We start from the raw sequence: 26,134 nt of genomic DNA on the forward strand, positions 1-26,134 counted from the left end.
CATAGCTTTCAACTACCTCTACTATAAATGGATGAATTATTTTTTTCGAGTGTTTATATATGTAGTTGAGACCCAAGTGGAAACACAATAGCACGCAAAATAAAAAAACAATAGTAAAATAAAAATTTAAATAAAATAAAAAAGTTAGATTTTCTAAGCAATTAGACCTGTGGGATCTGAAGACTAGGTACAACACTGCTATCTAGTGGGCGGAGTTTAAACACAATTGCAAAACAAAATATTGCGATCCTTCAATATATCAATATATACTTACACCCCTATTACACATTACTGAGTGCACACACACACACACACACACAATGAGAGGGCCCAACAGTGGCAGCCCAGGTACCAAACCCACAACCCTTAAAGATGGCCCAGTGCTGTAACCACATGTGTGTGGGAACAGACCCCTTACTCAAACATAATCACCAAATATCTGTAAGTATGATTTCACTTCATGTTTTTATTTAAAGAATGAGTTAGAGAGAATGGGCAGCCCAGTAAACAGGCCGGCTGCATACTGGAATGAATTGCAGCATCAAATAAACCAGTATAAGCAAACATAAACTTTATTCATCCATAAAAACAGTAAACTGGTTCTGGTACACTTACGAGTGCTGATGCCTTTAGCAAAAGGAACAAATCTTCAAGAGGAATTCAAGTCAATGGAACATTTAACAGAATGTTATTTAATTATATAAAGTTTAAAATAGTGGTTTAAAAGTGGGTCAGTTCTGATAGTGGTTTAAAAGTGGCACAGCTCTATAATACAGCACAGTATTACTATAATAACTATTATAATTAGTATATTACACAGGGACCCCTACCAGAGAGAGAGAGACCACCCTAAAGGGACAGAGAAAAAAAAGTGGTTTCATTACTTTTTTGTGCGCACACACACACACACACACACACACACACACACAAACACACACACACAGGGTGTCCAATATGAAGAAAACTTTTTATATGTGATAAAGCTGTTGGACATCTCAATATCAGTGAAAAGCACAAAAAATTTACCTCACTCTATCACACTCTGCTTCACTCTACATCACTCTCTGTCTGCCTCATTCTATCTTACTTAACCTCACTCTGTCTTAATCTGCCTCACTCTATCACACTCTGCTTCACTCTACATCACTCTCTGTCTGCCTCATTCTATCTTACTCAATCTCACGCTTTCTAAATCGGCTTTACTCTATCTTACTCTACCTCGCTCTCTCTCACTCTATCTCACTCTACCTCGCTCTGTCTCAACATGCCTCAGTCGGCCTTACTTTATCTCACTCTGCTTCACTCTACATCATTCTCTGTTTACCTTATTCTATCTTACTCTACCTCGCTCTTTTTTTAAATCTGCCTTACTCTGCTTTACTCTACCTCACTCTCTCTGACTCTGAATATGCCTCACTTTACCTCATTTTGTCTCAATCTGCTTCACTATGCCTTAGTCTGCCTTACTTTATCTCACTCTGCCTCAATCTACCTTACTGTACTTTGCTCTGCCTCAGTCTACCTTACTCTCTCAACCAGCCTCAGTGTACCTCAATCTACCTCACTCTACCTCGCTTTCTTATACTACCTCCCTCTGCCTCATTCTACCTCACTCTCTGCAGCCTTGTTATGTTGTGTTATGTGAGGAGTATTGTGATCATGACAAAAATATGACAATAACCACACACACACACACACACACACACACACACACAGATGCTTAGACAATTAATCACAAGTAAAGAGAAAGCACCAAAACTGTTCCAGAGGAAACAGTATATTATACTACAACTATACACCAGTACTCTACTTTGGCATTAGCAGGAGAGAGTGAACTGGGTGAGTGAGAGTGTGAGTGTGTAACTATATGTGTGTGTGTGTGTGTGTACAGGGGATATAGGGCAGTAGTGTGAGGGATAATCTGATGCTACTGCTGCTGCTGTTTTAATCAGAGGAAATCCTCTCCAGTCCAGAACAGCTCAGCACTGAAACAGAGGGGACATAGAGGGGGGCAGGGTCTCAGCTCAGCCTTTACATGCCCAATACGCATCCATTATCAATAAAAAATCATACTACCACTTCTGAATCAGTTTCTCTGATTTTGCTATTTATAAGTATATGTTTGAGTAAAATGAACATTGTTGTTTATTCTATAAACTACGAATAATATTTCTCACAAAATTCAAAATAAATTATTGTCATTTAGAGCTTTTAATTGCAGAAAATGAGAAATGGCTGAAAAAACAAAAAGATGCAGAGCTTTCAGACCTCAAATAATGCAAAGAAAACAAGTTTATATTCAGAAAGTTTTAAAGTTTAGATCAGAAATCAATATTTGGTGGAATAACCCTGTTTTTTTTATCACAGTTTTCATGCATTTTGGCTTGTTCTCCTTTACCAATCTTACACAATGCTTTTGAGTAACTTTATGTCACTCCTGCAGTGCAAATATTTAAGCAGTTCAGTTTGGTTTGATGGCTTGTGATTATCCATCTTTCTCTTGATTATATTCCAGAGGTTTTCAATTTGCTAAAATCAAAGAAACTCATAATTTTTTAAGTGATCTCTTTTTTTTGCCCAGAGCTGTATATACACACATATTAACTGCCGAATTTAAGGCAAAGCAAATTTGGGTGTGCAGTTTTGAATTCCAGTGCAGTTTTGAGCCTTTGTGTGTTCAAAGTGCAATCTATTGTCAAGGAGAGTTCTCAGAAGGTAGATATAGAGTTTAGTTAGAGTCTGCAGCGTGAAACTTTTTTTACAGTGGAGCATGAAAACATCCCGTAATCCAACAGGAGAACCATACACCTTTCTTTGTTTTAAACCACATTCAGAACCAAGTGGAGGCTAAAGCTAAAGCTAATATACACTGTAAACCAGTTATTACACAACACTTGAAAAAACTAACAACAGACACTACTCCACAGTGTGTAACACTACACACACACACACACACACACACACACAAGTGAGTTGACTGCAGTGCTGTAAAGAAACTGGAAGCTGAATGGTCAGACTGGAATATAAGATATTAAACACACAAAATGACGGTACATTTTAACAAGTCATTACTAAACTAAATAGATCAGTACAGAATGTTTATTTATATAAACTTAATAGGAGGGCAAAACTGCCAGACCATTCCTAGTCTCTATGTTTAAATGTGATAGATTGAATATTTTAATATTTTGATAGCCCAGTCTGTGAGAGAAATAAATTGAGATTAAATATTTGACATTATTTTATCTGTTTATACAGCTATGCATTAATATTGGTGTCATCTTACTGTTATCATATTCTGCAAAATGTCACACAATGACATTTCCAGTATGGATGACGTCTGTATGAATCTGCAGAAGCTGCAGGAGGTCCTGATGCTGATGCTGCCGGGTGTCTGAGAGGCATTTCTAATGTTAAATTTTCCCTCTACCTGCCGACTGAACACAGCAACATCTGTCTGTGTGTGTCTCTGTGTTCATAATGATATGGACACAGCAGGAAGCTGTTAAAGCCTTATGTGAACTTGCACATCACCTGCAATATAAAACAGTTTCAGATGATAGAACTGTAAGATTTAGATTATTGTCATATGAATTTTTACGATAAACACGTCGAAAGAGCTGCTATAAGAGCTGATATTGTAAAAATATCATCAACCTCAAACTGCATTACCAACATACACCAACAGAGGGAGCGAGGTAGAGCGGGGTAGTGCAATGCAGAGTGAGGTTGTTGGTGCCAGAGTCTTTCTTACTGAGGTAGAGTAAGGCAGAGAGAGGTAGAGGGAGGTGGAATAAAGAAGAGTGAGGTAGAGGGAGGTGGAATAAGAGTGAGTGAGGTAGAAGGAGGTAAAGTAAAGTAGTGAGAGGTAGTGTGAGGCAAAACAAGGTAGATTAAGGTAGAACAAGATAGAGTGAGGTATGATAATTGAGAGTGAGGTAGAGCAATGTAGAGTGAGGTACATTGAGGTAGAGTAATTAGCAGTGAGTAGAGTGAGAGAATAATTAAGAGTGAGGTTGTGTGAGGAAAAATGAGAATTAAGTCAGGTAAAGTGAGGTAGTGTGAGAAAGGGTGAGGCAGATTGAGGTGGAACAAGACAGAGTGAGGTAGGATACTTGAGAGTGGGATAGAGTAAGGTAGAATAAGGGTCAGATAGAGTGAGGCAGAGCAATGTAGAGTACGGTACATTGAGGTAGAATTCTTTAGAGTGAGGTAGTGTGAGAAAGAAAAAGGGTTAGGTCAGGTAGGGTGAGGCAGTGTGAGGAAGGGTAAGGTAGTGTAAGGTAGAAAAAAGGTAGAGTGAGGTAAATTCAGGAAGAATAATAAAAGTGAGGTAGAGTGAGGAAGAATAAGCGTTAAGTCAGGTAGAGGTAGGTAATCACGTTTCACATTGATATTGATATCAAACAGCTTCTATATCACCCCAGCCAGCCATATGTAGATTCACAGTCTCAGCCACATGCATTTACAAAAGTGAAATTCTACTTAGTCCAGACTCACTGCATTACACCATGCAGGACACTGAACACCTGTGTACAGAGACAGGTGTGCTGGGTGTCTGGTTCCACTGTTACCCTGGAGAAAGGAGGTGAATTCTAAGAGGTGGGAGACTCTTACACTGAGACTTCTTCAGCTTTAATATATTTGAATTTAAAAAGGTGCAAATTTAAGTTTTACCAAAACACCTGCATATAACCTATACTATATGAGGATGTTCCAAATGTAGGCTGATATCATGGTGTAGAGTGCAATTTTGTATGATGCCAGATCACTTTTAATCTTCATTGCAGGCACTTTGACAACACAAAGTTACGTTAATGCAAAAAGGCCCTTTCAAAATAATAATGCACATCCACATACTGCTGCCACAAATAAGTAAGAGCCTCCCACTAGATAAGTACTGCATGGGTGATTATGTTTCAGCTGGCAACAAGTTATGGAACCCTAACTGATGCAGTGAGTAGCTTCTCAAATTATTGAAATGCATCAACCAGATTACAGAGGTTGCTAAACTACTAAAATCAGGTTAAGAACTGTTCAACGCACTATTAAAAAGTGGAAGGACAGTGGGGAAACATCTTCTTTGTAAAAATCGTAAAAAACAACACTAGCTCTCAGGGATATGTTTAATATTGAAAGTAAGAGCATTTCCACAGGAACAATGTGAAGCTGCCAAAGAGATTGGGACTCAACAGCTGTGTAGCCTTAAGAAAAACACTTATCAGTGAGGCTAACCGACAAAAAACAGCTTCAATCTGCTAGGGAGTATAAAGACTGGACTCTGGAGCAATGGAAGGTAGGATAAGAAGGATAGCTGAAGTGATGCACCATCATGCCTAGACCCTGCCAGACAAGCCTGTGTAGGCCTGTCACAATATTCACATTATCAACTTATCGTTCAATAAATGGACATGACCTCAATTACTTTAATAATCGTGATATCGTCCATTGTGTTTGGACTTTAACATTACATTACATTACATTTCATTTGGCAGACGCTTTTGTCCAAAGCGACTTACAATAATGAAGTACAAAAGTAATAGGAATTAAGATAATCCGTTTTTTAGGGCTTAAAGGAGGTCGAAGGGAAATAAAGGGATAGAGAAGTGAAGTAGGGGAGGAAGGAAATGGGGTTAGAATTAGTTTGTTAGAGGTGTTAGGAGAGTAAGTGCTCTTTGAAGAGCTCTGTCTTCAGGAGTTTCTTAAAGATAGCGAGAGATTCTCCTGATCTGGTAGTGGAAGGTAGTTTGTTCCACCATTGGGGAACTCTGTATGAGAACAGTCTGGATTGCTTTGTGTGAGTGTTTGGCAAAGCGAGGCGACGTTCATTGGAGGAGCGCAGCGGCCGAGAGGTAGCGTAAGCCTTCAGGAGTGAGTGCAGGTAGGAAACGGCCTGTTCTGTCATCACCTTGTAGGCGTTACAAAACACAGGGAGTCAATAAACTCAAATTGTACCTTTACTAGGAAATATGCCCTCCATCAACACCCTAGTTTAGTGTTGCCTCAGCCTTCCATTCACCATCAGCTTATCTCTTGAGTGAAGGCTGAGGCAAAGTCTTTATGCCGGTTCAACCTGGGCCAGCTGGGACAGACCGGGGCTGCTGCACGTCATGGTGTGGGGCAGAACCACGGTTTCCATGCCTCCACACTTTGCAATGTGTGTGTGTATATATATAGACCACCCTAAAGGGACAGAGAAAAAAAAGTGGTTTCATTACTTTTTTGTGCGCACACACACACACACACACACACACACACACACACACACACACACACACACACAAACACACACACACAGGGTGTCCAATATGAAGAAAACTTTTTATATGTGATAAAGCTGTTGGACATCTCAATATCAGTGAAAAGCACAATAAATTAACTTTACCTCACTCTATCACACTCTGCTTCACTCTACATCACTCTCTGTCTGCCTCATTCTATCTTACTTAACCTCACTCTGTCTTAATCTGCCTCACTCTATCACACTCTGCTTCACTCTACATCACTCTCTGTCTGCCTCATTCTATCTTACTCAATCTCACACTTTCTAAATCGGCTTTACTCTATCTTACTCTACCTCGCTCTCTCTCACTCTATCTCACTCTACCTCGCTCTGTCTCAACATGCCTCAGTCGGCCTTACTTTATCTCACTCTGCTTCACTCTACATCATTCTCTGTTTACCTTATTCTATCTTACTCTACCTCGCTCTTTTTTTAAATCTGCCTTACTCTGCTTTACTCTACCTCACTCTCTCTGACTCTGAATATGCCTCACTTTACCTCATTTTGTCTCAATCTGCTTCACTATGCCTTAGTCTGCCTTACTTTATCTCACTCTGCCTCAATCTACCTTACTGTACTTTGCTCTGCCTCAGTCTACCTTACTCTCTCAACCAGCCTCAGGAAATAAAGGGATAGAGAAGTGAAGTAGGGGAGGAAGGAAATGGGGTTAGAATTAGTTTGTTAGAGGTGTTAGGAGAGTAAGTGCTCTTTGAAGAGCTCTGTCTTCAGGAGTTTCTTAAAGATAGCGAGAGATTCTCCTGATCTGGTAGTGGAAGGTAGTTTGTTCCACCATTGGGGAACTCTGTATGAGAACAGTCTGGATTGCTTTGTGTGAGTGTTTGGCAAAGCGAGGCGACGTTCATTGGAGGAGCGCAGCGGCCGGGAGGTAGCGTAAGCCTTCAGGAGTGAGTGCAGGTAGGAAACGGCCTGTTCTGTCATCACCTTGTAGGCGTTACAAAACACAGGGAGTCAATAAACTCAAATTGTACCTTTACTAGGAAATATGCCCTCCATCAACACCCTAGTTTAGTGTTGCCTCAGCCTTCCATTCACCATCAGCTTATCTCTTGAGTGAAGGCTGAGGCAAAGTCTTTATGCCGGTTCAACCTGGGCCAGCTGGGACAGACCGGGGCTGCTGCACGTCATGGTGTGGGGCAGAACCACGGTTTCCATGCCTCCACACTTTGCAATGTGTGTGTGTATATATATATATATACACATATATATATATATATATATATATATATATATATATATATATATATGTGTATATATATATATATATATACACATATATATATATATATATATATATATATATAACTTTGGTTCACGCTGGGAACTTTTCAAGTTCCAAAACTAGGAAAGTTTACTGTCAACAATATCGTTTGAAAAATCGCAAAAAAAAAAATTATTTATCGTGACAGGCCTAAGCCTGTGGAGGCGGTGCTATGATCTGGAGTTGCTGCAGTTGGTCTGCAGGTTTAGGTTCAGCAACAGTATGTGCTGAACGAATGAGGTCAGCTGACTACCTGAGTACACTGAATATGGACCAGGGGCCTCATGTACTAAGACTTGCGTGGACTTCCTACTAAAATGTTCCGTACGCTCAGATCTGAAAAGTTCCGTACGCACAAAAAAATCCGGATTTATCAAACCGTGCGTAGGCAGAATTCCACGTACTTTCTCTTAGTACATCACAATCAACTTGAAATCAAGCGCAAATGCACGAAAGCATCACACTTGCCACGACTCCTCCCTCAATTACGCAGAGTATAATGTTATATTATTATTATTATTATTAATAATAATAATAATAATAATAATAATAATAATATTATATACGCATAGCGTATAATTACCCATGTTTTAAGTTTTATTATTCTAAGATAAATGCTTTCATTTAAATGCTTTAAATGAGTTGCCTACCAAAAAGACACACGTCACGCACTCAGCTTGTTTTCTTATGCTCTTGGAAATCTAAAACTGCTTATAAGCCAGTCATCATCATGGGCCAAAAAAAACATAATGGTCACGGAAAATGCGCGCTCAATGAATTCGGCCATTAGCAGTATTTTCCAGTAATGCCAACGCTGCATCTCCAACAACTCCAGCGCAAACCTGATCTAGGCTAAGTGGAAACACGTTAAACGATTATTTCTGTAAGACAATGAAACTGTCTGATTAATTTACTTTATTTTACCCAATAATGGCTTACTTCAATGTGTGCATAAAGGATATCTTAATAGTTGTAATTTCAATGCATCGCCTCTAAGTGTCGCCAAATGACAAAAACACAATACATACGCACAAAAAAAAGGCGTACGCCCAAAACAAAACTTCCGTGGGGGAACGCACTTTCACACGTTCAAGTCAAATTTAGTACATCAGACCGTGAGCGTGAAATATGGCGTACGCAATGTTTTTGTGCGTACGCACCTTTAGTACATGAGGCCCCAGGTTATTCCATCAATGGATTTTTTTCTTCCCTGATGGCACGGGTATATTCCAAGATAAACAATGCCGGGATTCATGGGGCTGGAATTGTGAAAGAGTGCAGGTTTCAGGGAGCATGAGTTCATCATTTACACATGTGGATTGGACATCACAGACTGAATCTTTGGGATGTGCTGGAGAAAAACCATGCCACAATCAAAACTAAAGGCATGCCAACCAAATATTAGAAAGTGTGGCCCTTTTTTGCCCAGGTAGTGTATATTAGGTCTACTGTGAAGATGTCTTTATAGGACAGATCTACTGATGACCTTCCCTACTCTTTGGATGCAGCCTAGGCTTCGGAACACAGCTTATGCTGCAGTACAGTTAACAGAACAGTCTGTGGTACAGTATTCCTCCTCTAACACTGTGACTGTGAGCTACAACAGTGCCCATCTGGTTTCTATAATCATGACAAAAACAAAGAGATCACAGGGAACTGGTGGAGGTCTGAGCTAGTTACGCGTTTATTATGGTCCTCAAAGGTGCCAGCTACACTCAAGCATGAAACAGATCAGGCCAATGCTCATACAAAGATCTGCTGTGCTAAGAATAGCCAGTAGGGGTGTAAGAAAATACTGATTTATAAAAGTATATTTTATGATTTGCAATACTGTATAAATTCTCAAAAAACAGTATAGATTTTTTTATTTTTGCAAAAAAAATCTTCCTTTTCTCAAAAAATGTTTAAAAAAAATTGCAATACATCACCTTCCTTACAGTATCCCAGGCAATCCCTTTACCATGATACATATAGTTTCTTCACGTAAGGGGGTACTTGCATGATAGGGCTAAAAACAGGTGAAGCAAGACACATTTATGCATTACTTATGCAACACAACACGTCCAAACATCCCACAGATCACATCATAATTCACAATATTTAATCAGAATTATTGTTTAAATGCCCATCAGCTTTTAAAAGCCTTATTTCCTATTTTTCCTTTGTTTATCAGTGATCGAGTGAATAAACCAATTATGAGGGAAGTTTCAGCTCTCAGAGACAAGCTGGCAGTTCAGAAACACGGCTATCAGTGCACAACATATCCATCCACACCACCAGAATACCAATATAAATATAAACAGCACATAAAATAATAAAGGATAATCTATTTTTTATTTTATTTAGACTACTGTTAAATATTGTAAATTATGCATCATAAATATTAGATTTTATAGATTGGCAAACACCATAATTAGATGAAGATAGATTTGAGTGGCATATGAGCTCCTGAAATTAGACCTGTCATGATAACTAGGTTATCGACTTATCCCACAATAAGTTTTTTTAACCGTGAGTTTGTTTACATAAGTGAGCAAATCGCGCTATGAACTCGAATAGGTTTGAAAGCTAACACATATATAACCAAAAGTAAATTAATATAAAAAATGTTACTTTAATCTATTTGCTGTTACTTTAATTTTTTTATAAAGGTCTGTTTAATATTTAGATTCTTTTTGTTAGAACCCACAGAGTCCCAGGGTGGTTGTACTTTATTTTTTTAGTTATTTAGGACATTAAAATATTTTTATATTGGAAGCCCAATATCTGTTCTTAGTAATAGAAAGTTAGTTTAGCTATAAAATGGTGTAGTATTATTATGCTAGTATATTATTAGTGTGGTACACTGTCTTAAAGCTCCTTTGTCTCAAAGCTTTTACTATAGTGGCACTTTAAAATGACAATATTATCGTTTATCCCAATAATTTCTGGGACAATATATCGTCCTGAAAATGTTGTTCTCGTGACAGACCTACCTGAAATAACTGACTTTCTCCTAAAATACTTGTATACTGCAATATCTAGGAGAATAAAGGAATGTTAAAGTTTAGACAGTGGGCACACTGTACCGTTTCATCCACAGATTGCACCAATATGCTCTAGACACCCATAAACCTGAATCCAGTTCACATTTTGTCATTCCTTGGAACACTTAGGTAGGTACTGACCACTGCAAACCAGGACCCCCTCCCCCCCTAAAGACCTGCCTAATGTTTGAAGATGTTCTGACCCATTTGTCACAATCTGGCCCTTGATGAAATGGCTCAGATTATTATACTTAATATATATGATATATATATATATATATATATATATATATATATATATATATATATATATATATATATATATTTTCCTTTTTTCCACACCACATCACCTTTAAGAACTGAATGTTCACCTGTTGCCAAACATACTCATTACATCCCACCCCAAAACACTGTTGTGCCATTAATACTAAAAAATACATTTTATTCAAGTCACATGGTCAGTGATATTTTAATGTTATGACTGATCAGTTAAATCATTGGAAAAGTAGACCAGGGCTAACTATGTTTAAAAAATCAACAATGAACTTCAGAGAGTACAGTCTGACTCTGCATGTTCAATACCCAGAATGCAACACTGCATATGCCTGCCTGCAGTGCGGCTTCTAACTTGGCGGTAAGTTAGTGGGTGTTATATAACAGGGGCTGCCTGCTGAGCACTACACTTTATTATCAAGCTGCTGACTGTAAAACACTGCAGAACAAAGATACAACACAAAACCTCACAGCTGAAGAACCGTACACTGACCTGTGGGATGTGCATCATTCACTCAACGTGGATGTGGTTCGCTTGCCTGTGAGCAAGGTCAGTTTTAGCCAGATGCAGCCAGTCACGATCATTACCAACCACTGCACTGTCCACTGCGGGTGGTAATGCATTCTATGACATGGTGTTTCCCGATACACACATGACACTTTGGATGGATAAATGAGAAATTCACACACACTTCAGCAGCTATCAGGCTTCACTCATGAGCATACAGACCAGAGTAACCAACCTAACTCACAAGATAACACCTCACACCTTATACACACCTTATTTTGCTTTAGGGTGGTTTTACATTGATTATGCATCCATACAAAGTTTATTTTTACTGTTGGACAAAAAGCGTGTATCTCCATATTTGCCATTTTGATTTTTGGCATAATGTGAATCTGGAAATTGTTCTCTACTCAGTGTTAAAATTTCTTGCTGAATGAACCAATTAAAATGCTATTTTTTTTTCTGATAGCAACAATATTTACAAATGAAAACAAGTTTTTAATCCCTGACACTTGATGACACTGGATTTGATGGCCCAGATTTAGTTCTGGATAACAAAGATGTTTGCTTAGGGTTGTATATATGGCATACTGTATGTCCTATTTAAATACTTGCAGTTACAGTTACAGTTCTCTAGCATGTTGCTAACGTGGCTAAAAATAAAAATGCCTGGCTAAATTTCTCACTCTGCCAAAGCGAGTGAATGAAGGCCTGAGTGTCATCTTTCAGACTGAAGTCTGGACAACACCCTCAGTTCTGCAGATGTAATGGAGCCAGTGTTTACTGGCTCTTACTGTAACCCCTGACCTTTAACACACACCACTGTTCCACAGCCGTTTCTGAGATGGTGTGTGAATGAGTAAAGCAGAGAGAGAGAAAATAGAAAAGCAAGATCCACTTTAACCAGAATCTCAACTTTCCATACCCGTATAAAGAGCGTCAGGATGGACGTCAGACAAATTTCCACAATAAAATGAGCGAAGATGGATTTTCCAGCGTCAGAGTGAAGGCTCTCACAGCCATCTCACAGTCTTGACTCCTTAAAGACACAGGTTTCCACCACACCACCAGAAAAACAGCTATTTTTTTTCTGTTATTGTCCCATTTAGTTGAAGAAAAAGTATTCATCTCCCACCCCACTATTTTTTATAGAATAAAAAAATAGCAAACACTGTAAGAACAATGAGCAAAAAGAGGAAATACAGATGAGAAGGTCAATTTATAAGAGAGCTGCATTACTGACTTCTATAAGAATTTTCTGCACTAAAATGAGCTGCAATAGTGCTGTTTTTACACTATAAGCACTAGTGAGTAATGGTCAAAGTAATGTCTCTGTCAAACTGCTGGATTCAATACAGTTGCCAGTATGTGTGTTCAGACACAAGATACAGACTGGTCTACTCATTTCCTTCCAGGTTATAGATAATTCATGCAATTTTTATGTTGGGAAGGAAAAAGACTCTGTGAAGAAGGGAAAATGGCAGTGAATGAGGGGTTCAGTTGTAGAATAATGAGGGAACAGAGTTCATAAATATTTGAACTCATCTCTCTGTTCCAATAATACTAGAAGGCTTGTATCACAACCGCTCAGTGTTTCTAATGAAATGGCCAAACTATTAAACAAGATTAATCTTATTAATCTTAAAAAAAGAAGTGGGCGTGGCTAAATAATGTGTGTTTTTTACAGTCCCTCGATTTTTTCCCTTCCCAAAAATCGTCAGTGCACCTTTTAATCCGGTGCGCTTTATGTATAGATTTTACCAGTCAGGTCATAAGGAACAGTTAAGCCACTCTGCTGAAGTACAGCAATATACAGGAGTTTCAGTTTAGTTCTCCAGCAGTATTAGCATTACCCACTAAGAGCTAGCCATTTGGCCGTTCAGCCTGTAGTCTGCTGCTAACCATGGCTAGCACTGTTGGAGCAGCATTAGCACTACCCTCTAAGCGCTTGCAATTTTGCCCCCCAGTGGCAAGACCTGTTGAATTAGAAGGGAAACATGGCAACACACCTGTTCCTACCAAGTGCCGCTTAAAATGCGCCTTATAATCCGGTGCACCTGGTCTATGGAAAAAGACCAGAAAATAGACGTTTATTGATAGTGCGTCTCATAATTTGGTGCGCCTTATAGTGCGGAAAAATAGGGTATATTAAAAAATTGTGTAAAACGTCTAAAATAAACATTAGATTTTATAAACAAAAGAAGTTGAGTCACCTCACCCTCAGTGTAGCATTGGTGAAACACTGGGCGAATCTAACCAAGACATCAGCTAACAGATAATTTCAGTAACTTTTCCTCACAAGCAAAGTTGGAAAATTCATTCTTCTCCAAAAGTGTCTGCTTGAAAGACACTTTCCAGAGTTCAGCTTGTGAAGTTGTTAATGGTCTAATTGGCAGCAGAGTAGGATAGTGGGAAGTCTGCCATGGAAACAACTGCCCAGTTCCATGACAGCACCCCTTACTGTTACATAAAAGGATGATGACACTTTTTGTGCTTAGCGAATGCAAAATGTGACTTGAGAACAAAAATATCTTTAGGCTTATGCTTCAAAGTGCTCACCAGCAGCCTTCAAACGACTAAACAAAGCACTAAGAGTCTGAACTAGGACTTAAAGTATCCGCTTTTCCAGTAGCCTCTGGCAATATGTGCAAAATTCAGCCTACTTAGAGAAATTACGCCCTTCACAGCTCCTCCAGCTACTAGTGGCTCTCTTATCCTGAGTGTGGGGAGTACAGTGTAGTATAGAACGTTAGGGTAGTATAGAACAGTATAAGGTGTTATAGTATAGTAGACAGAAGTATACCGTAGTATATAGTATGTATATGGGGACTTTAATGTAATATAGGGTATATAGGAAAATACAGGGTAATTTTGGAATGGTTTAGCAGAGTATATGGGAAGAATATGGTAGTATTGGTTAGTAAAGGGAATGTAGGGTAGTATAGGGAATTAGAAAGGTACAGATAGTATAGGTTAGTATAGTATAATAGGGAGTATAGGGTAGTATGGAGAGTATAGGGTAATATAGGGAGTATAGGGTAGTATGGGGAGTATAGAGTAATATAGGGAGTATAGGGTAGTATGGGGAGTATAGGGTAATATAGGGAGTATAGGGTAGTATGGGGAATATAGGGTAATATAGGGAGTTTAGGGTAGTATGGGGAGTATAGGGTAGTATAGGGTAATATAGGGAGTATAGGGTAGTATGGGGAGTATAGGGTAGTATAGGGTAATATAGGAAGTATAGGGTAGTATATGGAGTATAGGGTAATATAGGGAGTATAGGGTAGTATGGGGAATATAGGGTAATATAGGAAGTATAGGGTAGTATGGGGAGTATAGGGTAATATAGGGAGTATAGGGTAGTAGGTTGTTTGAACTTAAATAAACGATAATGGAAAAAAATAAAATGCTTCTCTGGCGAGCTTTTGTTTAGATTCCTCCTCTGTCTCTCGCTTGGAGTGACTTTAGTTTTTACCCGTTCTGTTTTTTTCGCCCGTTCTTGGGCTACCTATCTCCTTATAAGGGCTTTTTTTCTCCGGCCATGTCCCAATTCATTAGCCAGGGCAGTAGTAGTGTATTGGACCGCGATCCTGTTGAGCGTTGTGCTTATTTATTTATTTTTTCCTTTCTTCTGGGGTTTAACGCCTTTGAATTCAACTGTTCTGCAGTTGGGTTCAACAACCCTCTGGGCTGGAGAGCTACTAGTCTGTATCACTCCATCCCATTAAACTTAATTTTCCAAAACAGATTTTTTGTGACCTGCTACATAATGGTTGATAAAATAGTATAGGAGTATAGGGTAATACGAGGTTGAATAGGGAGTGTAGGGTAGTAAAAAGAATTAGTAGGGGGAGTAGAGAAAGTATAGGTTAGTATAGTTCTATATAGAAAGTATAGGAAATAAAGGCATGTGTAGGGTAGTATAGGGAATATGGGTTTGTATAGGAGGAGAATATAAGGTAATATAGGACTGTATAGGGTAGCACGTGGGAGTATAGAGTAGTATTAGGTAGTATAGGGAAATATATAGGTGTATATGTGTAATATAGAGGAATACAGATTCAGCAACCAATGTGACCCAAATGTGGGTGCCTGTACAAATTTTTAAAGTTTTGGGGCTGTATGCTCAGGCCTTTAAGTCAGACTTAGGTATACATTCTTACTAGTGGCTATGTGTTTAAAGGCAGTGTACTTATTAAAATTAAGCTATTTACTTACACATCTCCTCTGGTGATCAGTGGCTTAGTTATCCTACAATCACATGGTTAATAGTTTAATAAAGCATGAGGCTGCTTGTTTGGCAAGGGCACCAGGTCCCCCCTGCAATATTGACACTGGGACAAGAATGCTCTCCAACTCCAGTCTCATCCTCTTCACACACAGCCTCCATATCACTTCTGCTCAATTACAGAGGCCTGTTTACAGCAGGAGCAGGATGGTGTGCTGAGGGCTAACGAAGACTGATGTGGCCTTCATCTGGACATCACTATCGCCTGCTCCCTCTGTAATTCAATTACAACACAGCAGACCAGTTCACTGCAGGAAAAAGATAATGCTGCCATTGCTGACCATTTGCACCATTTATACCTTGACAATGCTGACTTTTTACATTGTGTCAAAAGTTCATGATACATAAACCAATAAAAATAACATTAAATATAATGACTTCCATTGTATTTCAGTGACCTTTTTAACTTTTCCTGTAAAATTACAATTTTGGAGATACAAGGATTTTGTCCAACAGCAACAATATACAAGAATTTGTGTTGTACAATTGTACAATTTTAGGATAGTGTGTTAGATACCATTAACACCAAAATTAGCTGTTGGCATTAAACAATTAACTTGATTGGGCATTAGACAATTAGGCTGATCCAAATGTGTGTTAATTTGTTATATTTAGTACATTCTAATGGTGCATTCTTACTATAATGTATTAAAAGCTACATTGTTTTTGAAACTATTAAATGATGGATGCCGAAATTGACAGACCATCAAACCTACAATTAAAGTTTTTGGACAAAATCTGTTTTATTGAAAAAGACCTTCAGAATGATGGCGTGGTGGTGCACTGTTCTACATCTACAACTGTTAAGCTGTTAAGCATGGGGGTGGATCAATCATGATTTGGGTTTGTGTGGCAGCCAATGGCACTGCACACATTTAAATGGTATTAGGAAAAAATGTATTTGATTTTTTAAATTAACATTTGCATTTACGTTTAACTGTGCAAATTGTTGGCAATTCATCAAGAAAGTAAATTTTGTTTCCTTATTTTTATTGAGTAGCTGAATTGAAACAATTAATTATGACAGTCATGGTTACATAACACTTAGACTCAACATCTGTTTTTATTACAACTGTTCCAGACTGTTCAAACGAAAGGCAGGATTAGTCAGAAGATTTGAGAAAAGGTCAAGCTACTTCCTTTACAACAACACATTACTTTACTTCATTACGCACTCAGGCCTTCTGGAATTCACCTCTTTATACCAAAGTTTAAAATATTATCCCCATTATCCCTAATACAGTGGTCAGCTGATCCTCTGAGGGCTGGCAGAGCACCTCCAGTGTCCTTTATCCGGCCCACAGGACAAAGCTGGTTTAAAAATAGATCAGACACCCAAGCTGTGCTCATCCATAATGAATGGACTCAGATATCTAATCAGCAGGTCTCCTCCGGTCTCCTGCTCCCCTACACCTACTGTATTCATTCTGCAACAACCTAATGAGGCTAATGTTAGCATCATACTGCAACACTGCTAAAGTCATAACGGTCAAACTCTACATCAGCAATAAGGCAATGAAACAAGATCAGGTACAGATAGAGTTGGGTGGTGCTGTATTAATGTGCAATTTATGCTGGTAAGATCACAGATAAGTCTTCTCTAAAGGGTAGGCAAACAAATAAAAATGAAGGCATCCTATTCAAATGATCCTGCCCACTATGTTATTAAACAGATATAAAAACATGAATGATTTTGTTGAAACTACTACATTACACTTTGATTAAAACTGTTACATAAAGGATATCTTTTTGACATGGATGAAAAACAGATACAGGTTTTCATTAATTTCACCACTTGTTTTACCATTGCATAAGTTAAATACGTACCTACTTTTAAGGTAAAATAATTACAAAACTACTAACATTTTACAGCACACTTACCTTAGTCAGTCTTTTGATAAATAACAAATGCAAGGATTGAGTTATCTTAGCTAATCTTATTCTCCTAGTCCTGTACAGTTGTTATCTTTTAGCTGGAAACAGACAGTTCATAAATAGATAGTATATTTTTGCAAAAACAATGGTCTTTGCAATGTGACAAAACGTTACATTAAAAAAGCAAAACTTTTGCACTTCTCTTTCAACTAAAATGGCATTTTTTCCTTATCTTTGTAACAACATATTGGGTAGGTAAAATCGGGACTACATCTATTTCTGTATTTCACAATGAACATAAGAGCTCACAGTGGATCTGACAGAATACTATACATATTGCAGCTGTCCAATGTATCTCCATTTTCAGTGTGCTTTCACACCTATAGTGAGGACAGCTTAAAAGATCATCAGAGTCCCTCTCACTTCCATCACCGAGATCTACACCACACTCTGCATCTGCAAAGTCACCAGCATTGTAAGCGACCCCACCCATCCCTCACACGGACTCTTCACTCTGATGCCGTCCAGCAGAAGATACAGGAGCAGCCGAGCCTCTACTACCAGGATCTGCAACAGCTTCATCCACCAGGCAGTCAGACTTCTCAACACACACAGACAGAGCTGAACCCCACCCCACTACTCACCACACACCCAAAACACTCACACAGAACTGAACTGAACCCCCCCACCACTCTTCACACACACACACACACACACACACATACACACACACAGACAGACTGTACTGAAAACCTCCCATCACACACTCAGCACACACAGAATGTTATGCCTCTATCCCCATCAGCAATATTTGCTGCTTAATTCCTAAAAACTGTAAACTCTCTACCAACCTCAGTAACTGCTGTGATCATGTATATTATATATGTTACAGTATGTTACACATCTCTGCATCTCATTTTCACTAGAACATTTCATTATACCGTCTGTTAAATTTTCTCGTCTGTTGTATTTATTGTAGTGTTATAGTTTAATGTTGCACTATCGTTACACTTTTGCTCTTTATGTTTGTCTATTTTACTGTTGTTCCAGGTTGCACTGTGTTGGTTCCGTAAGAAAGTATTTTCGTTACACTGTGTACATGTACTCAGATGTAATGACAATAAAAGCCTCTTAACTTTTTTGGTCTGTACTTAGCTTTGGATATTTGAAGTAACATTGAAGCACTGTTGTAAGTCGCTCTGGATAAGGGCGTTTGCTAAATACCTTAAATGTAAATGTAAATGTGCTTTAAAACTTTTCAGTTTATCTCAAACCAAAGTTGCAGGTGTGAAAGGGGTCCTGACCAACAGAACAGAGTTTGGTCTCATTCCAGAGCTACTGAACCATGAGTCGCTTCGTCTGTAGTGTGAAGCTCTTTTCTAGATGGTTTGGACTTTCGTACCATATACAGGAAGTTAAAGCAGTGGAACCCAAATGAAAAATTGGTGCTATGTTAAATCTGACTCCCCTTGGTGTGCAGGCAATCATGCAGCAGTATGGACACCAACGCTTAGACTGGGAGTTTTTTTTTTTTTTACTGTAACAGTAGATTAGGGGTGTCACGATTCTCTAAATCCTCGATTCGATTTCATTTTCGATTTGAGGGTCACGATTCGATTCGATTCTCGATTTTCTTGTTTTTTTTTCTTTATTATTTTATGCCTCATAAAATTTAAATAATATATTTATTATTATTATAAATATTATAAATATTATTATTATTATTTATTAAGATATATATGGTAATGCCATCTAGTGACTTTTTTTGGTAGCAACAGTGTGCACTATTAAAACAAGCAGTTTATCAGAGCTGTGTGTGGATGGCTGGTGAAACTGCTCACTTACATGAAGCTGCAGTTCTTCATCAAACCACTAGTCGGAGCTGCAGCAGCACAAGCCCCGCTCTCTTCACTCAGTCACTACTTCAGTACAGCCCAGCCACGGGCTACAGAGCTCAGCCAGTCCGTTTTTACTGTTTCTGTAAACAAATAAAGGTTTTAACCCCACTAACCGGATAATACAGCTCACTACAGTTCATCTTTCAGCCCAAGCAGCTAACAGCAGCAGGTTAGAACAGCGTCACGGAGGCACTGCTCGGATTACATTATAAACAGGTCAGTTAGCGCGCTGCTAACCTCAGGATGTTTATAACTACGGAGTTTAGTGGACACACCACGGCCGCCAGGTAAGTCTTTTAAAGGCTACTGAAGACTATTAAAGGCTATTAGAGGTTATTGAAAGCATTATTGGGGGGCAGAAATCAGTACAGGCTGGTTAGATAAGTGATGTGGTGAAACTGTGGTTAGCGCTGTCACAGTGATGTTTATTAACGTCATTAAAACAGATTTTGTCAGGTATTGTCTTATAAATATTTACACATAACTTATATCTCTCCTGAAAAGCTTTTATTTTAGTCAGAAACACGCTTGTGTTTACTTTATCTGAGAGAAAAATGTTTTTTTTAATTCAGTGGAAAGCAACAGGTGTAGTCAATTATAAGTTTAAGATTTTTAATCCACCTCACTGTGATCTATAGTCAGTGTTCTCAAGTCACACTGACACACGCATTTCAGCGAGTTCACACGCTCTCACCTGCGCGCACCCACCCCTCCGTTAGATACAGATACAAAACCTGCGCGCCCAACCCCCGCCCCCCCTCCCCCGTTGGACAGATAAAAAACAGTGATCACACTCCCGCCGACACTCAAAACTTGAGAGCCCTGTCTATATTTCTATAAATCCGTTTTCAGTTTCTCCTCCGTGGTTGAAAGGCAGCTGTCTCTCACACAGCAGAACTGAGGGCGGGGCTGCGCTCATGCAGCGGCTCTCTATTTAAATGAATAGGATGCGCTGTGTTGGTGCCGCGCCATTTGCGTAGCGCGCTGCGCTATTTGCGTAGCGCGCGCGGGAGGGATCGTCGATCCTCTTTTTGACTTCGATACTCGAGACCATGACCTCATTTCGATTCGATTTCGATAAAATATCGAGATCGTGACACCCCTACAGTAGATTAACCCTTATTTATAAACACAAATAAAAAGAAACTGCTGACTATCTTTTACAAAGGGTCAGAGTCAGATTCTGACAGAGAGCTAGAATGTTTTGCAACACCTGGCAAAGCAACTCAACAAATTTAATGAAATATTCTACAAAGCAGTTAATATGAAGTATAGGGAGACTCAGCCCACGTAGCTGATGATGACAGGATGTAGTAAAGTCCTTTACTCCGCTCATTAAACTGCAGTGTGAAACCAAAACAAAATGAACCTTGGTGCAGTCTCCGATCCAGACTTTCAGGTGTAAAAACAGCCTTTACTGTCTCTATGTACATACTTTGATATGTCTAGATCAATAGAAATACTCTAAAATGCCTTGCAAATACATTAACTTCCATTCAAAATTAGAGACATTAGTTAAGATATGTTTTTCATTCAACTGCAGCTTCATGCACTATAGTGGTTCATAGTTAATAAGCAGATAGAAGATTTCTATCTGGGGACGTAACTGAAACTAGTGTGAGGTAGTGTGATATGTGTTCTAGATAAACACTCAGACAAATTAGCAGAATACACATATACACATCCCTGCCATTAACAAGAGGGACATGGACAACTGTGCATGCCTGGTTAACCGTCCTGACCAGCAGACCCAGAAGCCTTCATGGCAGGGACACTGCCGCTGGGTATAATAGGCTGTAAATGGAGCTGCAGCATGTGTATTGACCTCACTGCACGTTTAAACCCCTGCTGTCTGAGCAGTCACTGCACACCACTGTTCAGGAGCCACATTAGAAGTGACTGTAATGTCTAATCAGTTTGCCAGCATACATAGTTTCATTTACATTGTCACATGATTTTGCAAGTTTCATGGAAACACTGCCCTGACCTGTAGGATAATTTATATGGCCTTTACACCTTACAACTTATATAGGTTTATAACAACTTCTGAAGTAATGCTTCATAATCAATTTATACACTGCTGTAATAATAATTAATAAGAATAATAATTAATACAGAGTAAGAACACTCGTCTAAGATCAGTTTTATTGAGTGTAGTCATATTCAGTACCATTTAAAAGCCCATAAGCTGGCTCCAGATCAGTATGTGCATACTATAAGATGTTTAATAAACATGGACAATGATTCATTACTTAATGTCATATTATAATGTTTCCTCTAATGAAGGATTGTTTATATGGCAGGGTATGCACTCTTTACTATGTGTGATTTGTGCGGTACAGGGCTTGGATAACAATTTGATAAAAAATGTTTACAAAAATACTGCCTGCAGAAATTTCATTCACATACTTCAATAGCACCGCTGAGGTATACTCATTATTAGAATAAAACTACTGAGGTAAATGTATTTTGCTTTGTCAGTTTGTCTGCTGAAATATTAAAAGAATTAAGGCCCAAACAAATATTACAAAATTGTACTTGGTTATTGCACTTTCTTTTTTTAAAAAGAAGATAAATTCAAATCTAATCTATTTAATTTAAAATGCAATGGCAAAAAAACAGGATGAAAGAATACCTGTAAAGTAGTTTGTGTAGTTTGTTCGGCCTGTGGCCAAAAAGAACTGTCAGTAATGAGTGAAATGGTGACTTTAGTAGAATTAATTTCTGGATATTTGTGCACATAAAAGCTCAGTTTCCTGGAAAGAAAATAGGTCTAGTTGTAGACTAAATTTTCTCTTCATTGGAAATCATTTGAAAGATTAAAAGCCAGCTATCAACAGTGCTCAGTTTTGGGACACTAGGCTACAGATAATTGATATTTAATGGGAAAGCTCAGATTCTAATCCCTGGTTTCCAGATAACTACGAGAACATTATGGCTAATGCTCCCAGATCTGTTACTGACTGAACATCGAACTGATTAAAAGCACCAGAGAGCACAGGTCGGGCCACGGCTCACTAAGAACGCACTGTTTAGTGGGTTTTTGGGTCAATAAACCAAATTCCCAATTTCAAAAATCAAAGCCATTTGAATTGATATGACATATTAAATAAAGACACCACACTTATGTAACAAGCTGCCACTTAAAACTATAAGTAAATTACCAGTATTCCATTTCTATGTTTTATACGACTAGAGCAAACTTCTTCTGACCAGAAGGAACCTTCAGATTTTGTTTAGCTTCTTTAACAGTGCTACCTACAATCCCAATTAAAAAATAGTTGGTATGCTGTGTAAAGTGTAAATAAATGCAAATAAAATCAGAATCCAATGATTTGCAAATCTTATAGACTTTGGGTATCCCACCATCTACAGTTCATGATATCATCAAAAGATTCAGAGTTATGGATGTTGGTGATCTTCGGGCCCTCAGGCATCACTGCATTAAAAGCAGGCATGGTTCTGTACTGGAAGTCATTGCATGGGTTCAGGAACACTTCCAGAAACCAATGTTTGTTGCAATCCATGCAATCCACAAATACAGGTTAAAGCTGTATCATGCTAAGAAGAAGATTTTTCCAACTTTTTTGGTTGCATATTCTGAATGGATTTTCCTATTATTTCACTGGCAGGTAATTGGTCAATAGAAGCCATACTGAACTGTAGTTTCCACATCTCCATTTCCTAAAGTGTGAGATTAAGTAATGTAACCTTAGATCTCGGTAAAACAGTGAGTTTGATATAATGGCATAATCACTTCAACAGAGGGTACATGCTCCAAATGCATTTTCCACTTTTCCACCTGATTCCAACTCCTGATTCTACCCATTTCACAGCCTGCAGTCTGGCAGCAAATATAAAAAAATATTTAATTTACAACTGTAGTTTTACCAATTCCTATCTATTACCTGGTTTAACTAATTAATCCTTCACTGAAGCAAGTGAGGTGAGCTGCTGGTTCACAGAGTTCAGCAACCAAACTTGTGTTTTAATTGCCTTCTTATAACCAGTTTATTGGTAACTTTTCTAAATACACATTCTTACTGGTAACTGTAATTATACTATAATTATTTAAATGTTTTAGTGTTTCTACAGTTGAAAGTACATGTATTTTTAAGATGAACAGCTTTAAACTATTGGCATGAGAATGTTTTTTTTTTTTACTAAAGTTTTCCTGAAGTCCACCTCCATGCTCCCTGCAGGTGTCAGGACTGCCGATACTCATTCTGGCTACTGCGGTAGAAAGACTGACAGACTGAAGTTGATTTGCTTTACTTAAGGGTATGTATTATCGCCGGTGAAGTAACATAGCCAAACATTCTCCAATAAAATGATGGCCCACTGGTGGAGACCCTTATCCACCCTCCAAAACCAAAAACAAAAGGGTATATTCTCCTTAAAACATACAACATAAACTACTATAAATAATCTCAAAACAGGAGAATGTGAGATGCAGAGCCTGTTGGGAGCTCTCCTGTTAACTTCTAAGCCAACTTTTATACTTTGCACAACCACAGGTAATAAAATTAATAAAGATAACCATAATAAAATATAAGTTTTCTTTGTTTTGTTAGCCTATACCCATGCCACTACCCTGTTAAAACTGGTTAAGCTGACTGACCAGTTTGGCTCTTGAACAGTATAGGCTATCTTTTAGTTGGAGCTTGATGATTTAGCTGGTCCACAAACATTACCAGCCTGAACAAGCTACAAAACCTGCATGAAGCTTGATCATGCTGGCTCACTAACATAACCAGCATGAATATAAATACGTACCCAAATGTATAAAATCTCAGAAAAAAGGAAAGGTTACTTTTTATCCAATCAAAAGAGTGGTATATATCAACAGAGTACAACACTGCAGTCTAGTGGGCGGGGTTTAAACACAGCAGTAAATGAACCACTGTCTAAACTGATAATCAAAAATCTATGCTATGTTAAAAATCGACATAGTTTTGCAAAACAAAATATCGCGATATTCTCCTACATCCCTATTCTAAAGTATGTTTGCTAACTTTACTTTCTAGTTTGTTATACTATCACATTAAAAAATGTATATTAATTCTAAGTAAAATTTTAAAATTAATTTGAAGTATTTTGTTAACTTTTTGGAAATATTAAGGAATGTTTGAACATTTTTTTAAACTCTGAGATTAAATAGAGATTATTTTTACTACAGTTTAAGGTTATTAGCTGGTATGTTTTCCTGACAGAAGAGTAACTAAGCTTCTTACCACGAGTACCGAGGTCCTCACCACCTCCGACACGCTCTGCCGGAGCTCCGCGGCGGTGCCCGGTTTGCTCAGCCCGCGGGTAAACTTCCTCGTCTCGGGCTGAGTTACTGAAGCTGAAGCTGGAGTCAGAGCCATCGCAGCGCCGAGCTGAGAGAGTCAAATAAACTCTAGCAGCGCAGTCTGAGCCCCCGGAACCTCAAACACGCCTCGGAGCGGTCCTTCATATCCAAACACAGCGGCTCAGTGCAGCTCCAGCGGCGGAACGCGGCTCCCCGCACTGCCCGTCAAAGTCACCTCACCGCCCGTCGCCGCCGCGCGTTAGTTTTGGCCGCTGGAGAGCCACGCTCCTGATACACGACCCCGTTTCGAGTTAAGCTCTTACTGCACCACACTGTTACTTCCCCGGAGAGCCGCTCTCTGTGCCCGGCTCGGCTTGAAGTGACTCCCGGGAGAACAGCTGCTCCTCCCCGGCTCGCGCATCCCCGGCCCCGCACGCTGCGCGTCACCCGCTCCGCTGTGGAGCTCAGGACCCGCTGTGGGCTCGGGGTTAAATGGTACTGCCAGTGTTTATCAATCCAGTCCAGTACGGATGTGAATCCAGTCCGGGGTTTATTATTGCCCAGCCTGCAGCTCGATAACCCAATAACCCGGGCTGGATTCTGGCGTTAGCAGGTCGAGCAGACAAAACAAAAACGTGGACCGGAGTCCGGATTAGACCCAGTTTTACTATTCTAATAGCAAATGCTGAACGTTAGGGTCAACATCAATATAACGTGTCTTTTGTATTTGCATAATAGAAGTTTACAATTTATACCAACACTGAGGAACAATACATTTCTCAAGATTTAATCTGAATTAAAACATTATTACAAAAAAAAATAAAAAACATAAAATATAATCTTGTTTTTGAGTAGTTTATCTAATTAATATTTTGAATATAAAATGTCAAGTATTATTAATAGCACAACATTTTAGGTGATTAGTATTATGATTAAAAACTGATTAAATAAAGTTTTTTTTTTTTCAAAATAAATATACCCACAATTCTACAATAATCCATGGCATAAAAAGAATGAAACATTTTATGTATTGTTTAAAGTGAATGATATACCAAAAGGCACAGTATTATAAAAATCATACGGTAATAATATATTTCTAATAATATACCTATTCTAAAAATGCAGTTCATTTATTTGTGTGATTTTTAGCTTTGTATTTTACTTTTTGTAAATGTTAGTAATTGTGCAGAGCCACCTCAATCTAAATGCACATTATTTATAATAGTAGACTTTGTAGACTCATTATCCAGTATAAAGCTAAAGTTTATGATGTCATAATGAGTGATACTATAAACCTGTGATATCAGACTCTTCCAAAACTACACGTCTAGTCAAAAATGTAGATATCCAGATACCTGCTGGAATTTGACTTTATAAAACAAAATTTTTTGACAATTAATAAAAATAT

General features: G+C 38.5%; 1 protein-coding gene across 1 annotated transcript in view; it reads right to left on the reverse strand.

Moving 5' to 3' along the window:
* Positions 1 to 25,185, reverse strand: part of dock9b (dedicator of cytokinesis 9b) — a 200,715-nt gene extending 175,530 nt beyond the window's left edge. The window contains exon 1 of the mRNA XM_049479075.1: positions 24,668 to 25,185. Coding sequence (XP_049335032.1) covers positions 24,668 to 24,802 — 135 coding nt within the window. The 5' untranslated portion in view covers positions 24,803 to 25,185. The remainder of the gene's footprint in view (positions 1 to 24,667) is intronic.
* Between the last annotated feature and the right edge of the window lie 949 nt (positions 25,186 to 26,134).

The sequence above is a fragment of the Astyanax mexicanus genome, chromosome 5 (assembly GCF_023375975.1).
Source record: "Astyanax mexicanus isolate ESR-SI-001 chromosome 5, AstMex3_surface, whole genome shotgun sequence".
NCBI classification, from domain to species: Eukaryota; Metazoa; Chordata; class Actinopteri; order Characiformes; family Acestrorhamphidae; genus Astyanax; species Astyanax mexicanus.